Source organism: Rhinoderma darwinii, chromosome 5, assembly GCF_050947455.1.
Source record: "Rhinoderma darwinii isolate aRhiDar2 chromosome 5, aRhiDar2.hap1, whole genome shotgun sequence".
Classification (NCBI taxonomy): domain Eukaryota; kingdom Metazoa; phylum Chordata; class Amphibia; order Anura; family Rhinodermatidae; genus Rhinoderma; species Rhinoderma darwinii.
The window spans coordinates 136,624,787-136,644,588 of record NC_134691.1 but is presented as its reverse complement, the minus strand read 5'-3'; the positions used below and the strand labels follow the sequence as shown (position 1 = coordinate 136,644,588).

The window sequence follows — 19,802 nt, the reverse complement described above, 5'->3', positions numbered from 1 at the left end:
ATACGAAAAGACGGGGGTAACTCCAGCCGGAAGGAGACAGGATTGAGGACCTCAATGACCTTATACGGCCCAATAAACCGGGGAGCAAACTTTTTGGACGGAACCTTGAGACGCAAGTTCCTAGACGACAACCACACCAGATCCCCGACCATAAACAGGGAGTTAGCAGAACGTTTTTTATCAGCCTGAGTTTTTTGTACGCTCTGGGACGCCTCTAGGTTTTTCTGAACCTGGGCCCAGACTGTGCACAGTTCCCGATGAACGACCTCTACCTCGGGATTGTTGGAACTACCAGGTGAAACGGAGGAGAACCGTGGATTAAACCCAAAATTACAAAAAAAGGGAGAGACCCCTGACGAGTTACTGACCCGGTTATTAAGGGAAAATTCGGCGAGGGGAATGAAAGAGACCCAATCAAATTGACAGTCAGAGACAAAACACCTTAAGTATTGTTCTAGAGATTGATTAGTCCTCTCCGTTTGGCCATTGGTTTCAGGATGGAAGGCAGAGGAGAAGGACAGATCAATCCCCAACTTCATACAGAAGGCTCTCCAAAATAATGAAACAAATTGTACCCCTCTGTCCGAAACAATATTGACAGGGACCCCATGGAGACGCAGGATGTGTTTAACAAACAAGGTAGCCAACGTCTTGGCGTTGGGTAGTTTCTTGAGGGGCACAAAGTGGCACATCTTACTGAAGCGGTCCACCACCACCCACACCACCGACTTGCCTTGGGATGGAGGCAAATCGGTGATAAAATCCATGGAGATATGTGTCCAAGGTCTCTGGGGAATGGGCAACGAACGCAGTAAGCCCGCTGGTCGGGACCTGGGAGTCTTGGACCTAGCACAAACCTCACAAGCGGCGACATAGGCCTTAACGTCTTTAGGCAACCCAGGCCACCAATAATTTCTGGTAATGAGGTGTTTGGTACCCAGGATGCCTGGATGGCCAGATAGTGCGGAGTCATGATTTTCCCTAAGTACCCTTAGCCGGAATTGCAGGGGAACAAACAGCTTGTTCTCAGGAAGGTTCCCGGGAGCTGAACCTTGATCAGCAGCAATATCAGAGACTAAATCAGAATCGATCGAGGAAATGATTATACCTGGAGGCAAAATACAAGCAGGATCTTCCTCCGAAGGAGGGCTGGCCATGAAGCTACGCGACAGTGCATCAGCCTTAATATTTTTAGACCCAGCCCTATAGGTAACCAAAAAATTGAATCTGGTAAAAAATAACGCCCATCGAGCTTGTCTCGGGTTTAGCCTCCGGGCAGATTCTAGGAAAACCAGATTCTTGTGGTCGGTAAGGACCGTTACCTGGTGCCTAGCCCCCTCCAGGAAGTGGCGCCACTCTTCAAATGCCCATTTAATGGCTAAGAGTTCGCGGTTGCCAATATCATAGTTACTTTCAGTTGGCGAAAACTTCCTGGAGAAGTAGGCACAGGGGCGGAGATGGGTGAGGGACCCGGTACCCTGGGACAAGACAGCCCCCACTCCCACCTCAGATGCGTCAACTTCCACGATAAATGGCTCCATTTGGTTGGGCTGAACTAGCACCGGGGCCGAGATAAAGCACTTCTTAAGGACCTCAAAAGCCTGGACAGCCTCAGGAGGCCAGTGGAGGAGATCAGCACCTTTGCGAGTGAGGTCCGTAAGGGGCTTAGCGATGACCGAGAAGTTAGCAATAAATCTCCTGTAATAATTAGCGAACCCCAAAAAACACTGTAACGCCTTCAGGGAGGCAGGTTGGACCCATTCCGTCACAGCCTGAACCTTGGCGGGGTCCATGCAGAATTCATGAGGAGTGAGGATTTGACCCAAAAATGGAATCTCCTGTACCCCAAACACACATTTTTCGGTTTTGGCAAACAGTTTGTTTTCCCGAAGGACCTGGAGCACCTTCCTGACATGCTCAATGTGGGAGGACCAGTCCTTGGAAAACACCAGTATGTCATCAAGGTACACTACCAGAAATATCCCCAGGTAATTTCTCAAAATCTCATTTATGAAATTCTGGAAGACCGCAGGGGCATTACACAACCCAAAGGGCATGACGAGGTATTCGAAATGGCCTTCGGGCGTGTTAAACGCAGTCTTCCACTCATCCCCCTCTTTGATGCGAATAAGGTTATACGCCCCCCGTAAATCCAATTTAGAAAACCATTGCGCCCCCTGAACCTGATTAAAGAGATCAGGAATCAAAGGAAGGGGATACTGGTTTCTTACCGTGACCTTATTCAGGCTACGGTAGTCAATGCATGGCCTAAGACCACCATCCTTCTTCCCTACGAAGAAGAAGCCAGCACCTACCGGAGAAGAAGAGGGACGAATGTAACCCTTGGCCAGGGATTCCTGGATATACACTCTCATGGCTTCACGTTCGGGACAAGAAAGATTAAATATCCTACCCTTAGGAAGCTTAGCTCCTGGTACCAATTCGATAGCGCAATCGTATTCTCTATGAGGAGGTAACACTTCGGAGGCCTCCTTAGAGAAAACATCAGCGAAGTCCTGAACAAACTCGGGTAGCGTATTCGCCTCCTTAGGGGGAGAAATAGAATTAACAGAAAAACATGACGTACAACATTCATTACCCCATTTGGTTAGCTCCCCAGTATTCCAGTCAAATGTGGGATTATGCAACTGCAACCAGGGAAGACCTAGAACCAAATCATACGATAATCCCTGCATCAACAGTACAGAGCATTGCTCCAAATGCATGGAGCCAACAAGGAGTTCAAAAACAGGGGTATGCTGAGTAAAATAACCATTAGCAAGAGGAGTGGAGTCGATACCCACTACCGGGACAGGTTTAGGCAAATCAATCAGAGGCATAGCTAGAGACATAGCAAATTCCACAGACATGATATTAGTAGAGGACCCTGAATCCACGAAGGCACTGCCAGTGGCAGACCGGCCAGCAAACGAGACCTGAAAGGGAAGCAAGATCTTAGTACGTTTCATATTTACGGGAAATACCTGTGCGCCCAAGTGACCTCCCCGATGATCACTTAGACGCGGAAGTTCTCTGGCTGCAATCTTACGCTTAGGACAGTTGTTCACTTGATGCTTGTCGTCCCCACAGTAGAAGCAGAGACCATTCTTCCTGCAGAATTCTCTACGTTGTTGGGGGGACATGGAGGCCCCGAGTTGCATAGGTATCTCTGAATCTTTCGGGGAGGAACGAAGCAACGGAGCTTCGGGAGGCATCATGGGGGAGTCGGAGGAGAAAACACATAAACGTTCACGTTGTCGTTCCCTGAGACGTCGGTCAAGTCGTACCGCTAAAGCCATAACCTGGTCTAGGGAGTCAGAAGAGGGATAGCTAACTAGCAGGTCTTTCAGGGCATTCGACAGACCCAACCTAAACTGGCACCTTAACGCAGGGTCATTCCACCGAGAAGCTACGCACCACTTCCGAAAGTCAGAGCAATACTCCTCAACAGGTCTCTTACCCTGACTTAAGGTCACCAGCTGACTCTCGGCAAAGGCAGTCCTGTCAGTCTCGTCATAAATAAGTCCGAGAGCAGAAAAAAAACAATCAACGGAGGAAAGTTCAGGGGCGTCAGGAGCCAAGGAGAAGGCCCACTCTTGGGGCCCTTCCTGGAGCCGGGACATAATTATACCCACCCGCTGGCTCTCAGAACCTGAGGAATGAGGCTTTAAACGAAAGTAAAGCCTACAACTCTCCCGAAAGGAGAAAAAATCCCTCCGGTCCCCTGAGAACCGGTCTGGCAACTTGAGGTGAGGTTCAAGAGGTGCGGTGAGGGGAACTACCAAGGTAGCATCAGGCTGGTTGACCCTCTGAGCCAGGGCCTGGACTTGTAGGGAGAGACCCTGCATTTGCTGAGCCAGGGTCTCACGGGGATCCATAGTGGTGTCAGGGACCAGGGTAGACTAGGTATGGGCTGGTTATTATGTAATGGCGGGGGGTAGGGAGACGGACAAGTGAGCCCTAATCTACCCGCCACTCTGTCCCTGCCTACTTGCAACGACCCGCCCTAGGCGACGGGGTACAACTGGGCGGCGGTCCCTGCGCTCAGTAAGTGCACGACAAACACGACAAACATACAAAGGAACACAAGCAAGGAAAAGGGGCAGTTGCCCACGGCAACACCGTGAGCAACCAGAGTGGTGAACGAGCCGAGTCAAGCCAGGAGTGTGCGAGGTACAAAACGAAGAGCAGAAGAGTAGTCAGTAAGCCAGGGTCTGTATGGAGCAGGATCAAAAATAGCAGGAGCTGTAGCTGGGCCAGGAACCACAAGAAAATAATAACCAGCACAGAGGGACAGGAAGGGCAGGCTTAAATAGACCGAGGGCGGGAGCTAGCTGAGTCTGGCCAGGTTACGATAGGCTCTCCCACTCCTAAGCCTGCCAGCCACAGTGGTGGAAGCAGGAGTCAGTCTCAGGGATGTAGCCTCAGGTGCTGACTGATTAATTCTGGGAGTTAACTCCGAAGCTGTGCCTGGCAGATCCTTTACAGATACATGAGACTTTTTGATCACTTTTTATTCAATTTTTTGTGGGAAGTGAGGTGACCAAAAGATTAGCGATTCTGGCATCTAATGTATTTTTCGTTAAATTTCTTTAGGGGGTACATGGGAAAACATTTTTTTTTCAACTTTTAATATTTGTTTTCTACATAAAAAACATTTTAATCAACTGCTTTTTACGTTTTTTTATTAATCCCCGTAGGGGACTTAAACCAGTGTTTGTTGGATCTCTTACACGATATACTGCAATACTAATGTGTTGCAGCATATAGTGTTGCTGACAGGCTCCCATCAAGCCCTGCTGGAGGCAGGGATTAATATTGGCACATAGATGGCAGACCTGGGGGCCTTAATTCGGCCCCTAGGCTGCCATGACAACCAACGGCAGCCCGCGATCGCAACATTGCAGGGGACCGATGAGATGTCGAAGGGGGCACCCCCTCTTTCAAACGGCATATATGCCGCGGTCACTATTCACCACGGCATCTAAGGTTTTAAATGAGCGAGATCCTGTTATGTATTATACAGCCGATACCCGTGTAGTATAGAGCGGGCCCAGCCCATGAGCCCTGTCCATACTTCCCCTTCCGGCTATGAGGTAAGTATACGTCAAATGTTGGGAAGGGGTTAATTGGAAATACAAGTATTTACTAAAACAGACATGTCAGGAGAGGTGACAGGCCTTCTTTAATGAAGAACAGCACATTAATTTAATGAACTAAAGAAACAGAAAGTTATTTTAATTTTAAGAAGACATCTGGTGAGGACAACACATGAAATAAGACTGTGGTTCCTGCCTAGATATTGATATTTTGATCTACGTAAATTTTATTTTGCGTACTTTGGTCTCATATAAACGATTCTTATTAGCTCAGCATTGATACATAACACATGAGTGTTCAATGAGTGCAGCGGAAAAGACACATCTGTTTGGAAAGTAAACACATTGCCCAGCGGAAACATTACCGTCCACTTAGCGTATGTTTTGCGCAGAGCCATTAGTAAATGAAAGTAAATGACATTTTGCAGTGTCAAACACAAGCTCTGGAATAATGGCAGCTCCGAGTCAGACTGGCATACACTTATTAAGTAGTCCGTCTTATCATTATAACAATGTGGACATACATCATGTCATTTACATAGTTACATCTCTAGTACGGTTGAAAAAACACATGTTCATCAAGTTCAACCAGGGGAAGAGAGAGTTAATGACTCCATTTGCCAAGCTATGAGTAAAACATTAATTTTATCCACTTGGTCCTCCGCGGTATTATGTACTGATAGATGCTATGATAAAATGGTCTCACTGTCAATGACAATGCCACTTAGCAATATATAATGCTGTCCTTACTCCAAGTGAATCACTCGCTAAAAGGAACGCTTATCATCATCGATCAACAATACCAATGTCCACAACCAAGTATTAAGAGCAGATTCTTCGGCACATTTATTTTGTGAAAACCTGTATATTATGTCGTAGCATAGTAACTATGTTATATCACATCAAGGGCAGGAGAAGGTCAAGTTATAAAAGGAATCGAACATTAATGTTTTTAATATTATTCTCCTTTATATACAGATACAGTGAATAATGAATTATTCGCATTAGTCTTTCTTCCACTAGACCTTACAATCCCGAGGGTCAGGTTCTAACTAATACATTGGGTGCAGGCAGTGCAGCATGTTTGCCAGCTTTTATTTTGTTGACCCCAAAAATGAAGGAAACTGTAAAGCTTTATTCCTTGAACTGATCTTAGTTTTTTGTTTTTTTTTGTTTGGGGGGGGGGGGGGGAGTGGGGGATACAGCACTTCTGTATTAATATGGCCAGCCTAATGCTTTCCACCTGTAAGCCTATTTTTTTCATGTGAGCTAAAAGAAATAATAAAAACACATAAGGCGCACATTGTGGAGGCAAGAAATGTAAAATGTATCGGTTATGCTGACCTGGTTGTGCTGTGCTGGGACCACAACATCCAAAGAAGCATACCTCTATGGTGGGGCTGCAGCCTGGGTTCTGATCTGGGCAACTTGTGCCCATAGATAAGCAAACAGATATAGTGAGAAATAGGTTTGGATTGTTCCCTTTGTGCTGCCAGTTTTCAAATTGTTCATAGGGAGAATCATACAAACAGATAGTAGTCCCAAAAGATTTTCCAATGTGTACAAAAGCAGCACGATACACCAATCATACAAGGGTATTGGTTCCCTAGGCCACCTGGAACACCCTTGAATACACAGGTGTAATGGCAGGAAGGAGGTGAAGGGAACAAGTGAGCCCTAATCTACCCACCGCCGTGTCCCTGCCTACTTGCAACGACCCGCCCTAGGCGACGGGGTACAACTTGGCGGCGGTCCCTACGCTGTCTAAGTGCAAGGGAGTACAAACAGGGAACACGCAAGGGAAGGGGCAGTAGCCCACGGAACGCCGCGAGGAAACGGAGCGGTGAATGAGTCAGTCAGGATCAGGATGTAGTGGAGTATACCAACGAGAGCACGGAGCAGGAAGCAAGCCAGGGGCAAAGCGAAGCAGGATAAGCGGAACTGAAGCAAGGCAGAAGCACGGCAGAAGCAGGCTGGAGCAAGGCAGCAGTGGGCCAGGAATCCAAGAAGAATAACAAGCACTGAGGAAGAGAACACGGCAGGTATAAATGGACAGGGGGCGGAGCTAACTCCGACTGACCAGGCCGCGATAGGCTCTCCCACTCCTGAGCCTGCCACCCTGGTTGGTGGGAGCCGGTGTCAGTCTAAGAGGTCTGGCCTCAGGTGTCGACTGATTAATCCCGGGAGTATACACAGACGTAGTACCTGGCAGATCCTTTACAGTACTCCCCCTTTTATGAGGGGCCACCGGACCCTTACTAAGAGGACCCGGTTTAGTTGGGAAGAGAAGGTGGAACCTCCTGATCAATACCCCAGCATGAACATCACGAGCAGGTACCCAAGTCCTCTCCTCCAGCCCGTATCCTCTCCAATGGACCAGGTACTGGAGGGAGCCCTGGATCATCCTACTGTCCATAATCTTGGCCACCTCGAATTCCACCCCCTCAGGGGTGAGAACGGGAACAGGAGGGGGACCAGGACGGGGAGCAGCGTTTAAGGAGGGAGGCATGGAAGACGTCATGTATGCGAAAGGATGGGGGCAGCTCCAGACGGAAGGATACAGGGTTGAGGACTTCAATGATCTTATAAGGTCCAATAAATCGGGGAGCAAACTTCCTGGACGGGACCTTAAGGCGCAAGTTCCTGGACGACAACCAGACCAGATCCCCGACGACAAACCGGGGGTTAGCAGAACGTCTACTATCAGCCTGAATCTTTTGTACGCTCTGGGACGCCTCTAGGTTCTTCTGAACCTGGGCGCAGACTGTGCACAGTTCCCGATGAACGTCCTCTACCTCGGGATTATTAGAACAACCAGGAGAAACGGAGGAGAACCTTGGGTTAAACCCGAAATTACAGAAAAACGGGGAGACCCCTGACGAGTTACTGACCCGGTTATTCAGGGAAAATTCGGCGAGGGGAAGGAATGAGACCCAATCAAATTGACAGTCAGAGATGAAACATCTTAAATATTGTTCCAGGGATTGGTTAGTCCTTTCCGTTTGGCCATTAGTTTCGGGATGGAAGGCGGAGGAGAAGGACAGATCAATCTCCAACTTTTTACAAAAAGCTCTCCAAAATAGGGAAACAAATTGTACCCCTCTGTCAGAAACTATATTGACTGGGGCCCCATGGAGACGCAGAATGTGTTTAACAAACAAAGAAGCTAACGTCTTGGCGTTAGGTAGTTTCTTAAGGGGCACAAAGTGGCACATCTTGCTGAAGCGGTCTACTACCACCCACACCACCGACTTGCCCTGAGATGGAGGCAAATCGGTGATAAAATCCATGGAGATATGGGTCCAAGGTCTCTGGGGAATGGGCATGGAACGTAGTAAGCCCGCAGGTCGGGACCTAGGGGTCTTGGACCTAGCACAAACCTCACAAGCGGCGACGTAAGCCCTAACGTCTTTAGGCAACCCAGGCCACCAATAGTTTCTGGTAATGAGGTCTTTGGTACCCAAGATGCCAGGATGACCAGATAGTGCAGAGTCATGGTTTTCCCTGAGTACCCTTAGCCGGTATTGCAGGGGGACAAACAGTTTGTCCCCAGGGAGGTTCCCGGGAGCTGAACCTTGATCAGCCGCGATGTCAGAAGCTAAATCAGAATCAGTGGCAGAAACGATTATACCAGGGGGTAAAATACAAGCAGGATCCTTCTCGGAAGGAGAATTGGCCATGAAACTACGTGAGAGTGCATCAGCCTTAATATTTTTGGACCCAGCCCTATAGGTAACCAAGAAATTAAATCTGGTAAAGAATAGTGCCCAACGAGCTTGTCTAGGATTAAGCCTCCGGGCAGATTCTAGGAAAACCAGATTCTTGTGGTCAGTAAGGACCGTTACCTGGTGTCTGGCCCCCTCCAGGAAGTGACGCCACTCTTCAAAAGCCCATTTAATGTCTAAAAGTTTGCGGTTGCCAATATCATAGTTACTCTCCGTGGGCGAAAACTTCCTAGAGAAGTAAGCACAGGGGCGGAGATGGGTGAGGGAGCTGGTACCCTGGGACAAGACGGCCCCCACTCCCACCTCAGATGCGTCAACCTCCACAATAAATGGCTCCCTTTGGTTGGGCTGAACCAGCACGGGGGCCGAGATAAAGCACTTCTTGAGGGTCTCAAAAGCCTGGACGGCCTCAGGGGGCCAATGGAGGACATCAGCACCCTTGCGAGTAAGGTCCGTAAGAGGCTTAGCGACGACCGAGAAGTTGGCAATAAATCTCCTGTAATAGTTAGCGAACCCCAAAAAACACTGTAGCGCCTTCAGGGAGGCAGGTTGGACCCATTCCGCCACAGCCTGAACCTTGGCAGGGTCCATGCGGAATTCATGAGGAGTGAGGTTTTAGGCGGAAATAAAGTCTGCAACTCTCCCGGAAGGAGAGAAAAGTCTTACGGTCCCCTGAGAACCGGTCAGGTAACTTGAGGTCGGGTTCTAGAGGTGAGGTGAGGGGTACTACTAAGGCAGCGTCACCCTGGTTGACCCTCTGAGCCAGGGCCTGTAGGGAGAGGCCCTGCATCTGCTGGGTCAGGGTCTCAAGGGGGTCCATGATAGCGTCAGCGTAGGAGAAATGGTAGACTAGGTATGGGCTTGTTATTATGTAATGGCAGGAAGGAGGTGAAGGGAACAAGTGAGCCCTAATCTACCCACCGCCGTGTCCCTGCCTACTTGCAACGACCCGCCCTAGGCGACGGGGTACATCTTGGCGGCGGTCCTTACGCTGTCTAAGTGCAAGGGAGTACAAACAGGGAACACGCAAGGGAAGGGGCAGTAGCCCACGGAACGCCGCGAGGAAACGGAGCGGTGAATGAGTCAGTAAGGATCAGGATGTAGTGGAGTATACCAACTAGAGCACGGAGCAGGAAGCAAGCCAGGGGCAAAGCGAAGCAGGATAAGCGGAACTGAAGCAAGGCAGAAGCACGGCAAAAGCAGGCTGGAGCAAGGCAGCAGTGGGCCAGGAATCCAAGAAGAATAAGAAGCACTGAGGAAGAGAACACGGCAGGTATAAATGGACAGGGGGCGGAGCTAACTCCGACTGACCAGGCCGCGATAGGCTCTCCCACTCCTGAGCCTGCCACCCTGGTTGGTGGGAGCCGGTGTCAGTCTAAGAGGTCTGGCCTCAGGTGTCGACTGATTAATCCCGGGAGTATACACAGACGTAGTACCTGGCAGATCCTTTACAACAGGCTTCCCCAATTTACTTAGTTTAACGTGTACAGGCTCACACAGCAATAATACCACGATCAGACAAGGGTATTATCTCAAAGCTAAACTTAGCAGACGACCAATGTGGCTGAACCTTCCTGCTTTCGGAAGCTGCTTTCGTTACGTAATGTTCACTTAATATTTTCCCAGTTGCCCTATGTGAAACAAAATGCATTTTCTTAGAATTGAACACATCAAGTTTCCGTAGCATGACACTTGCGTTCCAAGCTCTCCTTGGTTACCAATGGACGCTTTTAGATTTATAAAACTGTGAGAATACAGCTTTAATAGAAGCACAGAAACGTCATACCCAACCAAAGATCACAGTGGCTACCTACGGGTAGCAGCATTGATTGCTCTAATAGGAACACCAGGATTGATATGCCAATCATACTCGGGTATCCCCCCCCAGGATATAGCCATAAACACTAAGCCAACTCCTCAGGTCTTCATCTGTGCTACTCTCATGCAGAGATTGTACTACATCACATCTTCTTACCCCGATCCAATACTCCAAGACAAATTCTCTTTGAACCCCTGCTAAATGTTTAAAGTTCTTCACCTATGATGAACTTGCTAATAACAATCTTTACAATAACGACATTTGATAAGTTTTTTAAAATATATTTATTTATTCCAATACAGGATACATTGTTCTTAGCCCTTGAAACAATCCTTTAACTTTCTCAGATTTTATTATAGCATATAGGATTTCATATCAACTCTTTTTAAAAAACGCACCCAGTGTAACCTTTCACATATAATGCTCCAATTTGGTGTTTTTTTTTATCTGATGTGTTCTGCCTGATGAAGAAGCCTGTCCGACTTTGAAATGCATTGCTTTTATACACATTGCAATAAATCTTTTGGGACTACTATCTGTTTGCACGATTCCACCTACAAACGATTTGACAACAGCCAGCGCCAAGGGAACAATTCGAACATATTTCTCACTGTATCTGTTTATTTTTGCTCATGGACTAAGTAGGTTTTCGAATTGTGAAAATAAAGAGATAAAACCTAAATTTGTACAGTGCAGTAAAACCCATTGGACCAATGCTACAAAGCACTATCTACTATGCCTATTAGGGCATATGAATGTCATATAGGAGAGGTCTTCACCCTTTTTTATAAGCCAAAGCACAGAGCCACTGTAAAAAATTCCTCATGACCAGGCTCCCAGTCCAAAGGTCTCTGCATAACTATTAATTACGTAATTTTCCATTGAGCCTCATTTATGAAAAGTGTCTAAAAAATGGGCAAAATAAATTGACCCAGATATTAAAATAATGAAGAGAAATGTGCCAAGGCACAGAGTCCCAGTTTCCCAGCCACCAGTCGACTAGTCGATAAGTATCAGTAAAGGCAGTTAAAATATAACTTTTATTATGTATCAAACAGACAGACAACACTAAAGAGTTAAAATTATATCAAGAGACGGCCAGTGTGTGTCACAGGAGTCAGTGTGCATGCACCCAGTACAACGCTGGACGCAGTGAGAGAGACTGATTCGGCAGCTGCAGACTGCCGTGCATAGAAACAGTCCCCCACGGGTAGAAGCAATGACTGGACCGTCAGTGATAGATTAAGATGGCGTTAGCCCCCCCGACATGTTTCGCTGCAGAAGCAGCGTCCTCAGGAGATAACACGGGGCTATCCCCTGAGGACGCTGCTTCTGCAGCGAAACATGTCGGGGGGGCTAACGCCATCTTAATCTATCACTGACGGTCCAGTCATTGCTTCTACCCGTGGGGGACTGTTTCTATGCACGGCAGTCTGCAGCTGCCGAATCAGTCTCTCTCACTGCGTCCAGCGTTGTACTGGGTGCATGCACACTGACTCCTGTGACACACACTGGCCGTCTCTTGATATAATTTTAACTCTTTAGTGTTGTCTGTCTGTTTGATACATAATAAAAGTTATATTTTAACTGCCTTTACTGATACTTATCGACTAGTCGACTGGTGGCTGGGAAACTGGGACTCTGTGCCTTGGCACATTTCTCTTCATTGTCTAATTATCCCTGCCAGCCACTAGGGGGTCTCCTTTTTGTTTTTTCAGATATTAAAATAACACCCATTGAAATTCAGAAAAAATTATATAAGGGGTGGAAGATTATTAATGTAATGAACGACAAAATCTGAGATATTAAGGGAACTCCAACGGAAGATACGTTTTAGTGTGTATGGTGCTTTTAATGTCGGTTTTATACCTAAAACTACTAAGACCCAAAATAACTCTAGAGGAACAACAACCAACTGATATATGCCCAAAATATGCACTTCCTAAGGCTGGATTATGGCATTCTCTTTGGAGATGCCCACAGATTTAGAGGATTTGTTTTGTTAGGTTTTGTTTATAAACTCTGTATTGGATCAACCTGTAACTCTAAACCCCTGGACCCTTATTTTCAACTCCGATTTAGAAGTATATGAAATGAAAACCAGTAGAATTATCTCCTTACTGACATTGACAGCAAAGAAGATTATCTTGAATCCATGGCTAAAACCTCGTGTACTGCATTATTTGGAGTTTCTAAATACACTAAAGTTTTTTTGCTACTCTAGAGTGGGTGCATATATACCAGAAGGAAGGAGATCAGAGGAAATACTGGGAAAGATTAATGAAACGCCTGTTTGACAGACAAGATATTTATACGTTTTCTGATTAGCGTATTAGTACTTCTCTCCGAGTGCTTGGGAAAGGTGGGGGGGGGGGTGGATTTGTTGTTATAGTGCTGGGGGTAACAAGGATATAAACTTTTGTGACCCTTATGCCATTATTTGCTGTTTTGAATGATAATTTAATAAATTATTTAAAACTAAAAAAAGAAAGTGTCTAAAAGAAAAACTGAAAAAGTTGCGCGACATGACTATGGTTTCTTAAAAGTTAGCAACTTTTCTTATCACTCGCATGATCGCTAGGAGACGTAGTTTAGGTTGAATTTATTAAGTCAATTCTGCGAAAATGGTGCAAATCTATGTCTGCTCATAACTTATTTTAGTAAATGTGGGCCAATGTGTTTGTGGCTACCTACATGCCACAGGTGATATTCGCTGACTGGCAAATAATTCAGATGATGAACCTGTAATTATCAGCCAATTGCAGGGGTGGCTGTATTCTTAAAGGAGATTGTCTAGTTGGGACATCCCATTTAACATAAAATAAACTCTGGATCACAGTAAAGAATACTCTACATACATATATTTGATCCTGAATGTCCTAAAATGTCCTGAAGAGCTCAAAGTTTTTGTTTTTATGTTTGTTAAACCAGAATTTCCTGCAAGATCTCTTCTTACAACATAAAAAAAAGATCACTGGCGATAAACTGGATGAATACACTGACACAATGGTAAGTGTAACTTCAAAAAAATGCTAATTTAGTTGGAATAGCATTATTTGTGGTTTTAAAACGGCTTTTTTTCCTTTAGGAGAAACTATTTGAAATTGTATTTTAAAACAACAATTCAAGGAATTTATAGACAAGCGTTAATATCACAAATCTTCTGAAGGGGGTTCTTATAAATCATATATTCCATAGACAACCTCCTGTGGTCAAAAAAAGTATAAACCACTCTCTACCTACAGGATCTTAAAACCTAGCTTTTATTCAAACACTCTAATGAATGTATTCTGTGCTCAGACCCTATATATTATTTACAAATAAAGAAAGGAGTGGTTAAAATTAATTATGACCACATTCAATCCCACTTTCTTCACTGGCGATTGCATAGCCTATTATGATTTATTGTAAATTCTTTCCATTCACATGTTTGTTAAGCAAAGCACTCTGCAACTTGGTTCACCGTGAGAACTGAGCTCTAATCTCCCACGGCAATCTATAACTGTTTAGCTAGCATCAAAATACATAACTCCGCTGTTTAGTTGCAAGTATTTAATAGAGGAATTGCGGACATGAACAATTAAAAAGCCCTACACTCTCGGTTACACCGGTTACACCCAACAGATGTGTATGTTTGGCCGCATTAGCATGGCATCATTAGAGTAATTACAAGATACAGCGTCTATGACGCTGACCACTAAATTGACTCCTCTTTCTATGATAGCTTTCATTATGCGCTCCTTCTATGCTGACATTGATTGGTTACCGCGCTGTGACTCTATTCTTCTACCAGCAGAAATAGGCAATATGCAGCTCTGACCACTATAAAGATATATTAGAAGATTAATCAGCACCTAATTTTGGACATATTTATATATAAAACAAAAATACACAAAGCAAAATGGTGTGCAAGGGTTTATGTTGATTTTAAGGTCCAATGTGCAAACAGGGGTGGAACTACCGTTGTAGTAAAGCAGAGGGGCCTACCACCTTAGCAAAAACCTGGGAGCCTAGATTTGCTTATACCCATAGACTCTGCACACGGCATGGAGAATAACTTCCCTTCCCAGCTCCTTTTTAGAGAGAACATGGTTGTTCCCTGAAAGCAGCCTGCTAAACCCATTGAACCTCCTTCCCAAGTCATTGAATTCTAATATGGAAGACCAACTACTAAAAGCATCTCTGTTTAGCACATAATAGATAGCCGTTTATTTCCAGCAGGCCGACCACCTCCACTGTTATTTGAAGAAATACATGTTTTTAAACACATTTGTATGGGAACATTATCATTAAATGACATTGAAATGTTTTCCATTTTACAGACACAGGGATTGGGCATTTAGTTTTATTTCTCTTAATAATTGTAGATAATGACTAATAGTGTTTACCTGCTTTAGATGAAACTCTTTGACAAGAATAAAGATGGCCGTTTGGATTTAAATGACTTGGCAAAGTAAGTGTCTTATACTGACGTTCTGAATGTGTCATCCCCTTAACGGTATTACTCGCTGGAGGTCTATACCTAAGAGCTCTTATAGAAATGTTTTATTGGATTAATGCTTTCCTCATGCATGAACTGTAATGTTTTATTAATATTTTCAAGAGCAATATATTTTCATTTGTAAAAAACCTTGCTTTTCCTCTTGTATCGACAAATGTTTTTTGAAGCTATTACAGAATAGTTGTCTTTACTCTATTTACATTTAATATAGAGCCGAGTGGAATTTGACCTTATACATGTGTTTTTCAATATATTGCTTGACATGTACATACCATTTTCAACACTTAAATGCATTTCTGCCCAACTAATGAAATGTACAGGTACTCATGAATGTTCCTCTTCTTTTAATCTACACAGTGTTTTGTTTTTTTGTGTTGCAAAGCTGTTCTTTCTACTACAAGAGAGGGCAGTCATTGTTAGCTATTTTGTAGGCAGTATAAAGAGCTTTGGTCCTGTGGTCACCCAACATGTCTACAATTATACACAGACTCTTCTGCGCTGTCCCCTTTTTCCTCTCACTTCTCATTGTGTCATATCTTTTCTTACTCTCGTAGTCATACCTAGCACACCCATATGCCTTCTGTCCTTACGCCTACAGTGAAAAGTTCCCACATAACGGCCTTCATGCGCCTTGGTAGCTTCAATGTTGAGACCGTTTATTTTTAAATATATTGTTTTAATAGTACACCATGAGTCACATACAGTACCTATAAGAGACTGAAAATCTGTTTCATACAGCTAAATGGGTGTTGAAAAAAATCCATGCACATTCTGCAAAAACAACTCCATTCAAATGTATGGATAGGATTTAATGTTTTATAAATTTCTGCACCAAATCTGCCGCATGTGAACATAGCCTAAAGGACACACTTTTTACCTCTGCGACACAGGAACAAATGTTATTTTCAACCTCTAATTTTTTTCAGGATATTGGCACTTCAAGAGAATTTCCTTCTTCAGTTTAAAATGGATGTGAGTATTACTGAAGCATCAGAATCGTAACATTGGTAGTATCTTAATTTTTTTCCCCTGTGAAGTTCACCTTCTTCCGTTATGTAACCATTGTCTGTTAAGCATCTTTTTAGCAACAGGGTAATAGCAACAGGCTATATTAAAGACAAATAGAATAATTTGAACAAATTAAATAAGCAAAAACATATTCTGCATATACATGCAGAATCCCCATTTACAGAAACTAAACAGATGTGTATTTATAGGAGTTGTAAAGGTTTGAACAGTAGAATTACTTCACCAGTACTAGGAAAGGAAGGCAAAAAGTGCAACTTGTAAAAGCTGAAGTGTTCAACAATTTATGGATAACGGCAATAACAATGGCGATAAGCGCTCACTTGTTTAATAGCAGTGTTTAATACAGATCTTTTTATAAGTAGATATTACAAGTCTAATTGTTAAAAATTATCCCCAACTGAGACATTCATGGGATATATTAAGGATATGACATAAATGTCTGATAGATACAGGTCACAACTCTGGGACCCACACCTATGTCAAGAACGGAGGTCCATATGCATGGCATATCAATATCCTATGGATACCATAAATGTCTGAATTGGAAAAAAATAACTTTTTACCAATGTAGCACCGAAATATAGTACAAAAACATGATAATGGGAACTTATTAGAATGAGAGATATGCCCTTCAATTGCATGTGGTAAAGCAACCATATTGCTTTATGCTGCAAAATTGGGTAAAAATCCCTCGCTCTAGTGAGCTCTCAGAATCCCCCCCTCCTTTATCCTGGCTAGTGCCGGGAGAAACGAGAGGATTGAACGGTCTAACCTCCTACACTGTGTGTCGCCATTTTTTGAGCTAACACACAGTGTAGAAGGTTTACATACACTAGTAAACACACACTAAAACACGTACATACACAGAAATCACTTACCTGCTCCAGTCGCCGCCGCTCCCTCCGGTCCGTCCGCTCCGTCTGCTGCCGCTGCTCCATGTGCACAAGTCCGGAAGCCGCGACCGGAAGTAGTAATCTTACTGTCCGGCCGCGACTTCCGGTCCACAGGAAAATGGCGCCGGGCGGCGCGCATTTCAAATTGAACTGTGTGGGAGCGGCGCATGCGCCGTTCCCACACAGCGGCGTACAACATAGTGGATGGAACGGGCCCCGTTCGCAGTCCCTATGGGACTGGAGCTGCCGTATTCCATGTCTGTATGTGTCGTTAATCGACACATACAGAAATGGAAAAAAAAAATGGCAGCCCCCATAGGAAAGAAAAAGTGTAAAAATAAGAAAAAGTAACACACAAACACACAAATTAATCCAAATGTTTTTAATAAAACACTAACATCAAACTGATATTAAAAATTTTTAGGGGGTGACACTGTTCCTTTAATTGGCCTCTTATGAAATTTGCCCTAGGGTGACTGTTTGTGCTTGAGATAAGGAATTCAGATTGCAAACACCTCTAAGAAAATAGACTGTGACAGCATTCTTAGTAAACTACTCTGGAATATGTTGGTGTTAAAATACTGGGTTTACACATCACGGTCAAAAAGCGTTTTTTGCCGTGATTCAAGTCAAAGCTGTGCGATTAAACAGCACGGTTTTTCCCTGGTCACAGCAAAAAAGCACATTTTACCTAAATCAAGTTATGTAATGTCCAATTTTATACCAATTTTGTCTGAATGGTAAATTCATGTATAGCCTACACTTCAACACAATGGACATGATACATAAATGAATAATTTTAATCACCATATAAATTAATAATTCCCACTTAATGGGTAGAAATAGTATCACCCACACTATGATTTATGCAGTTTAAGAATAATTTTCTATACAATGGTCCCTTGAGTTACAATATTAATTTTATTAACTTGATACATTACTCAAAAACTAACAATTGGTTCCAAAGCCCCCAAATGTTAACTTCAAATAAGAAGAAAATGAAGAGTAAAAAAAATGAATCACATAACTATTAGGATAAAATCAATTCCTTTGAGAACAGGAGTTTCTTCAGGGCTCTGTGCAGTACATAGAGTGTACAGTTGAAATAAAATGGGGCCATCCTCATCTGGTTTCCAAAGTAGTAGTTAAACCTTGAATAGGTATGTAAAAAAGCCTGTGATTTGTTCAATAGGTATGTAGCAGTACACTATTTGTCGCACAGGTAGATAGTAGTACAGCACATGTCGATTGCAGTACAGTATGTCTAGTACAGGTAGAGAAAAGCACAGGCAGAGAGCAGTACAGTGCAGCATGTAGTACAAGTAGAGAGCAGTAGAGTATATGTAGTACAGGTAGAGAGCAGTACAGTACATGTAGTACAGGTAGATAGCAGTACAATACATGTAGTATAGGTAGAGAGCAGTAAAGTTAATGTAGCACAGGTAGAGAGCAGGACAGTACATTTAGTACAGGTAGAAAGCAGTAAAGTTCATGTAGCACAGGTAGATAGCAGTACAGTACATTTAGTCCAGGTAGATAGCAGAAGAGTACATGTAGTACAGGTAGAGAATAGTACAGTACAGGTAGAGAGCAGTAAAGTACATGTAGTACAGGTAGAGAACAGTACAGTACATGTAGTACAGGTAGATAGCAGTAAAGAATATATAGTACAGGTAAATAGCAGTACATTAAATGTTGTACAGGTAGATAACAGTAAAGTACATGTAGTACAGGTAGAGAGCAGTAAACTACATGTAGTACAGGTAGAGAACAGTACAGTACAGTAAATATAGTACAGGTAGATAGGAGTAGAGTACATGTAGTACAGGTAGAGAGCAGTAGAGCACATGTAGTACAGATAGCAGTACAATACATGTAATACAAGTAGAGAGCAGTAAAGTTCATGTAGTACAGGGAGAGAACAGTACAGTACAGTACATATAGTACAGGTAGATAGCAGGACAATACATGTAGCACAGGTAGAGAGCAGTACAGTACATGTTGTATAGGTAGAGAGCAGTACAGTACATGTAGTACAGGTAAAGAACAGTACAGTACATATAGTACAAGTAGATAGCAGTACAGTACATGTAGTACAGGTAGAGAGCAGTACAGTACATGTAGCACAGATAGAGAGCAGTACAGTACATGTAGTACATTTAGATATAAGTACAGTACTTGTAGTCATAAAAACCAGAGCCATAACCACATGGCAGGTCAGGTTCGCATACACGTTTCAGCCTAGATAGCTATCTAGTCTGAAAGCTTTGATTTACCTGTTAGGGTATGTGCACACAACATCTTTTCAGACGTAATGGAGGCTTTTCCATGAAAAGACGGCTCCATTACGTCGGCAAACATCTGCCCATTGCTTGCAGATGAGCTGCATTTTACGCGTCGCTGTCAAAATACTGCACGTAAAATGACGGCTCGTCAATAGAAGTGCAGGACACTTCTTGGGACGTTTTTTGAGCCGTTTTCTCATAGACTCTATTGAAAAAAGCTCCAAAAATGGCCGTAAAAAACTCAGCGAAAACGCCGTGAAAAACGCGAGTTGCTCAAAAAACGTTTGAATTTCAGGAGCTGTTTTCCCTTGAAAACAGCTCCGTATTTTCAGACGTATTTTGTTAAGCGTGTGAACATACCCTTATTGTTGAGTGACAAATATATCCATCACGAGTAGGTGCTAGTTTCAAGATCATGATGAATATATCCGTCACCCAAATCCCATGGGTA

The 19,802-nt window shown here is 43.9% G+C and overlaps 1 protein-coding gene across 1 annotated transcript in view; it reads left to right on the top strand.

The window, feature by feature from the left end:
- The window catches only part of SCGN (secretagogin, EF-hand calcium binding protein), an 81,443-nt gene that overhangs the window by 40,906 nt on the left and 20,735 nt on the right, over window positions 1–19,802 (top strand). Inside the window, exons 6-8 of the mRNA XM_075828398.1 lie at window positions 13,575–13,652; window positions 15,041–15,096; window positions 16,071–16,116. Of these exons, the coding sequence (XP_075684513.1) occupies window positions 13,575–13,652; window positions 15,041–15,096; window positions 16,071–16,116 (180 nt within the window). The remainder of the gene's footprint in view (window positions 1–13,574; window positions 13,653–15,040; window positions 15,097–16,070; window positions 16,117–19,802) is intronic.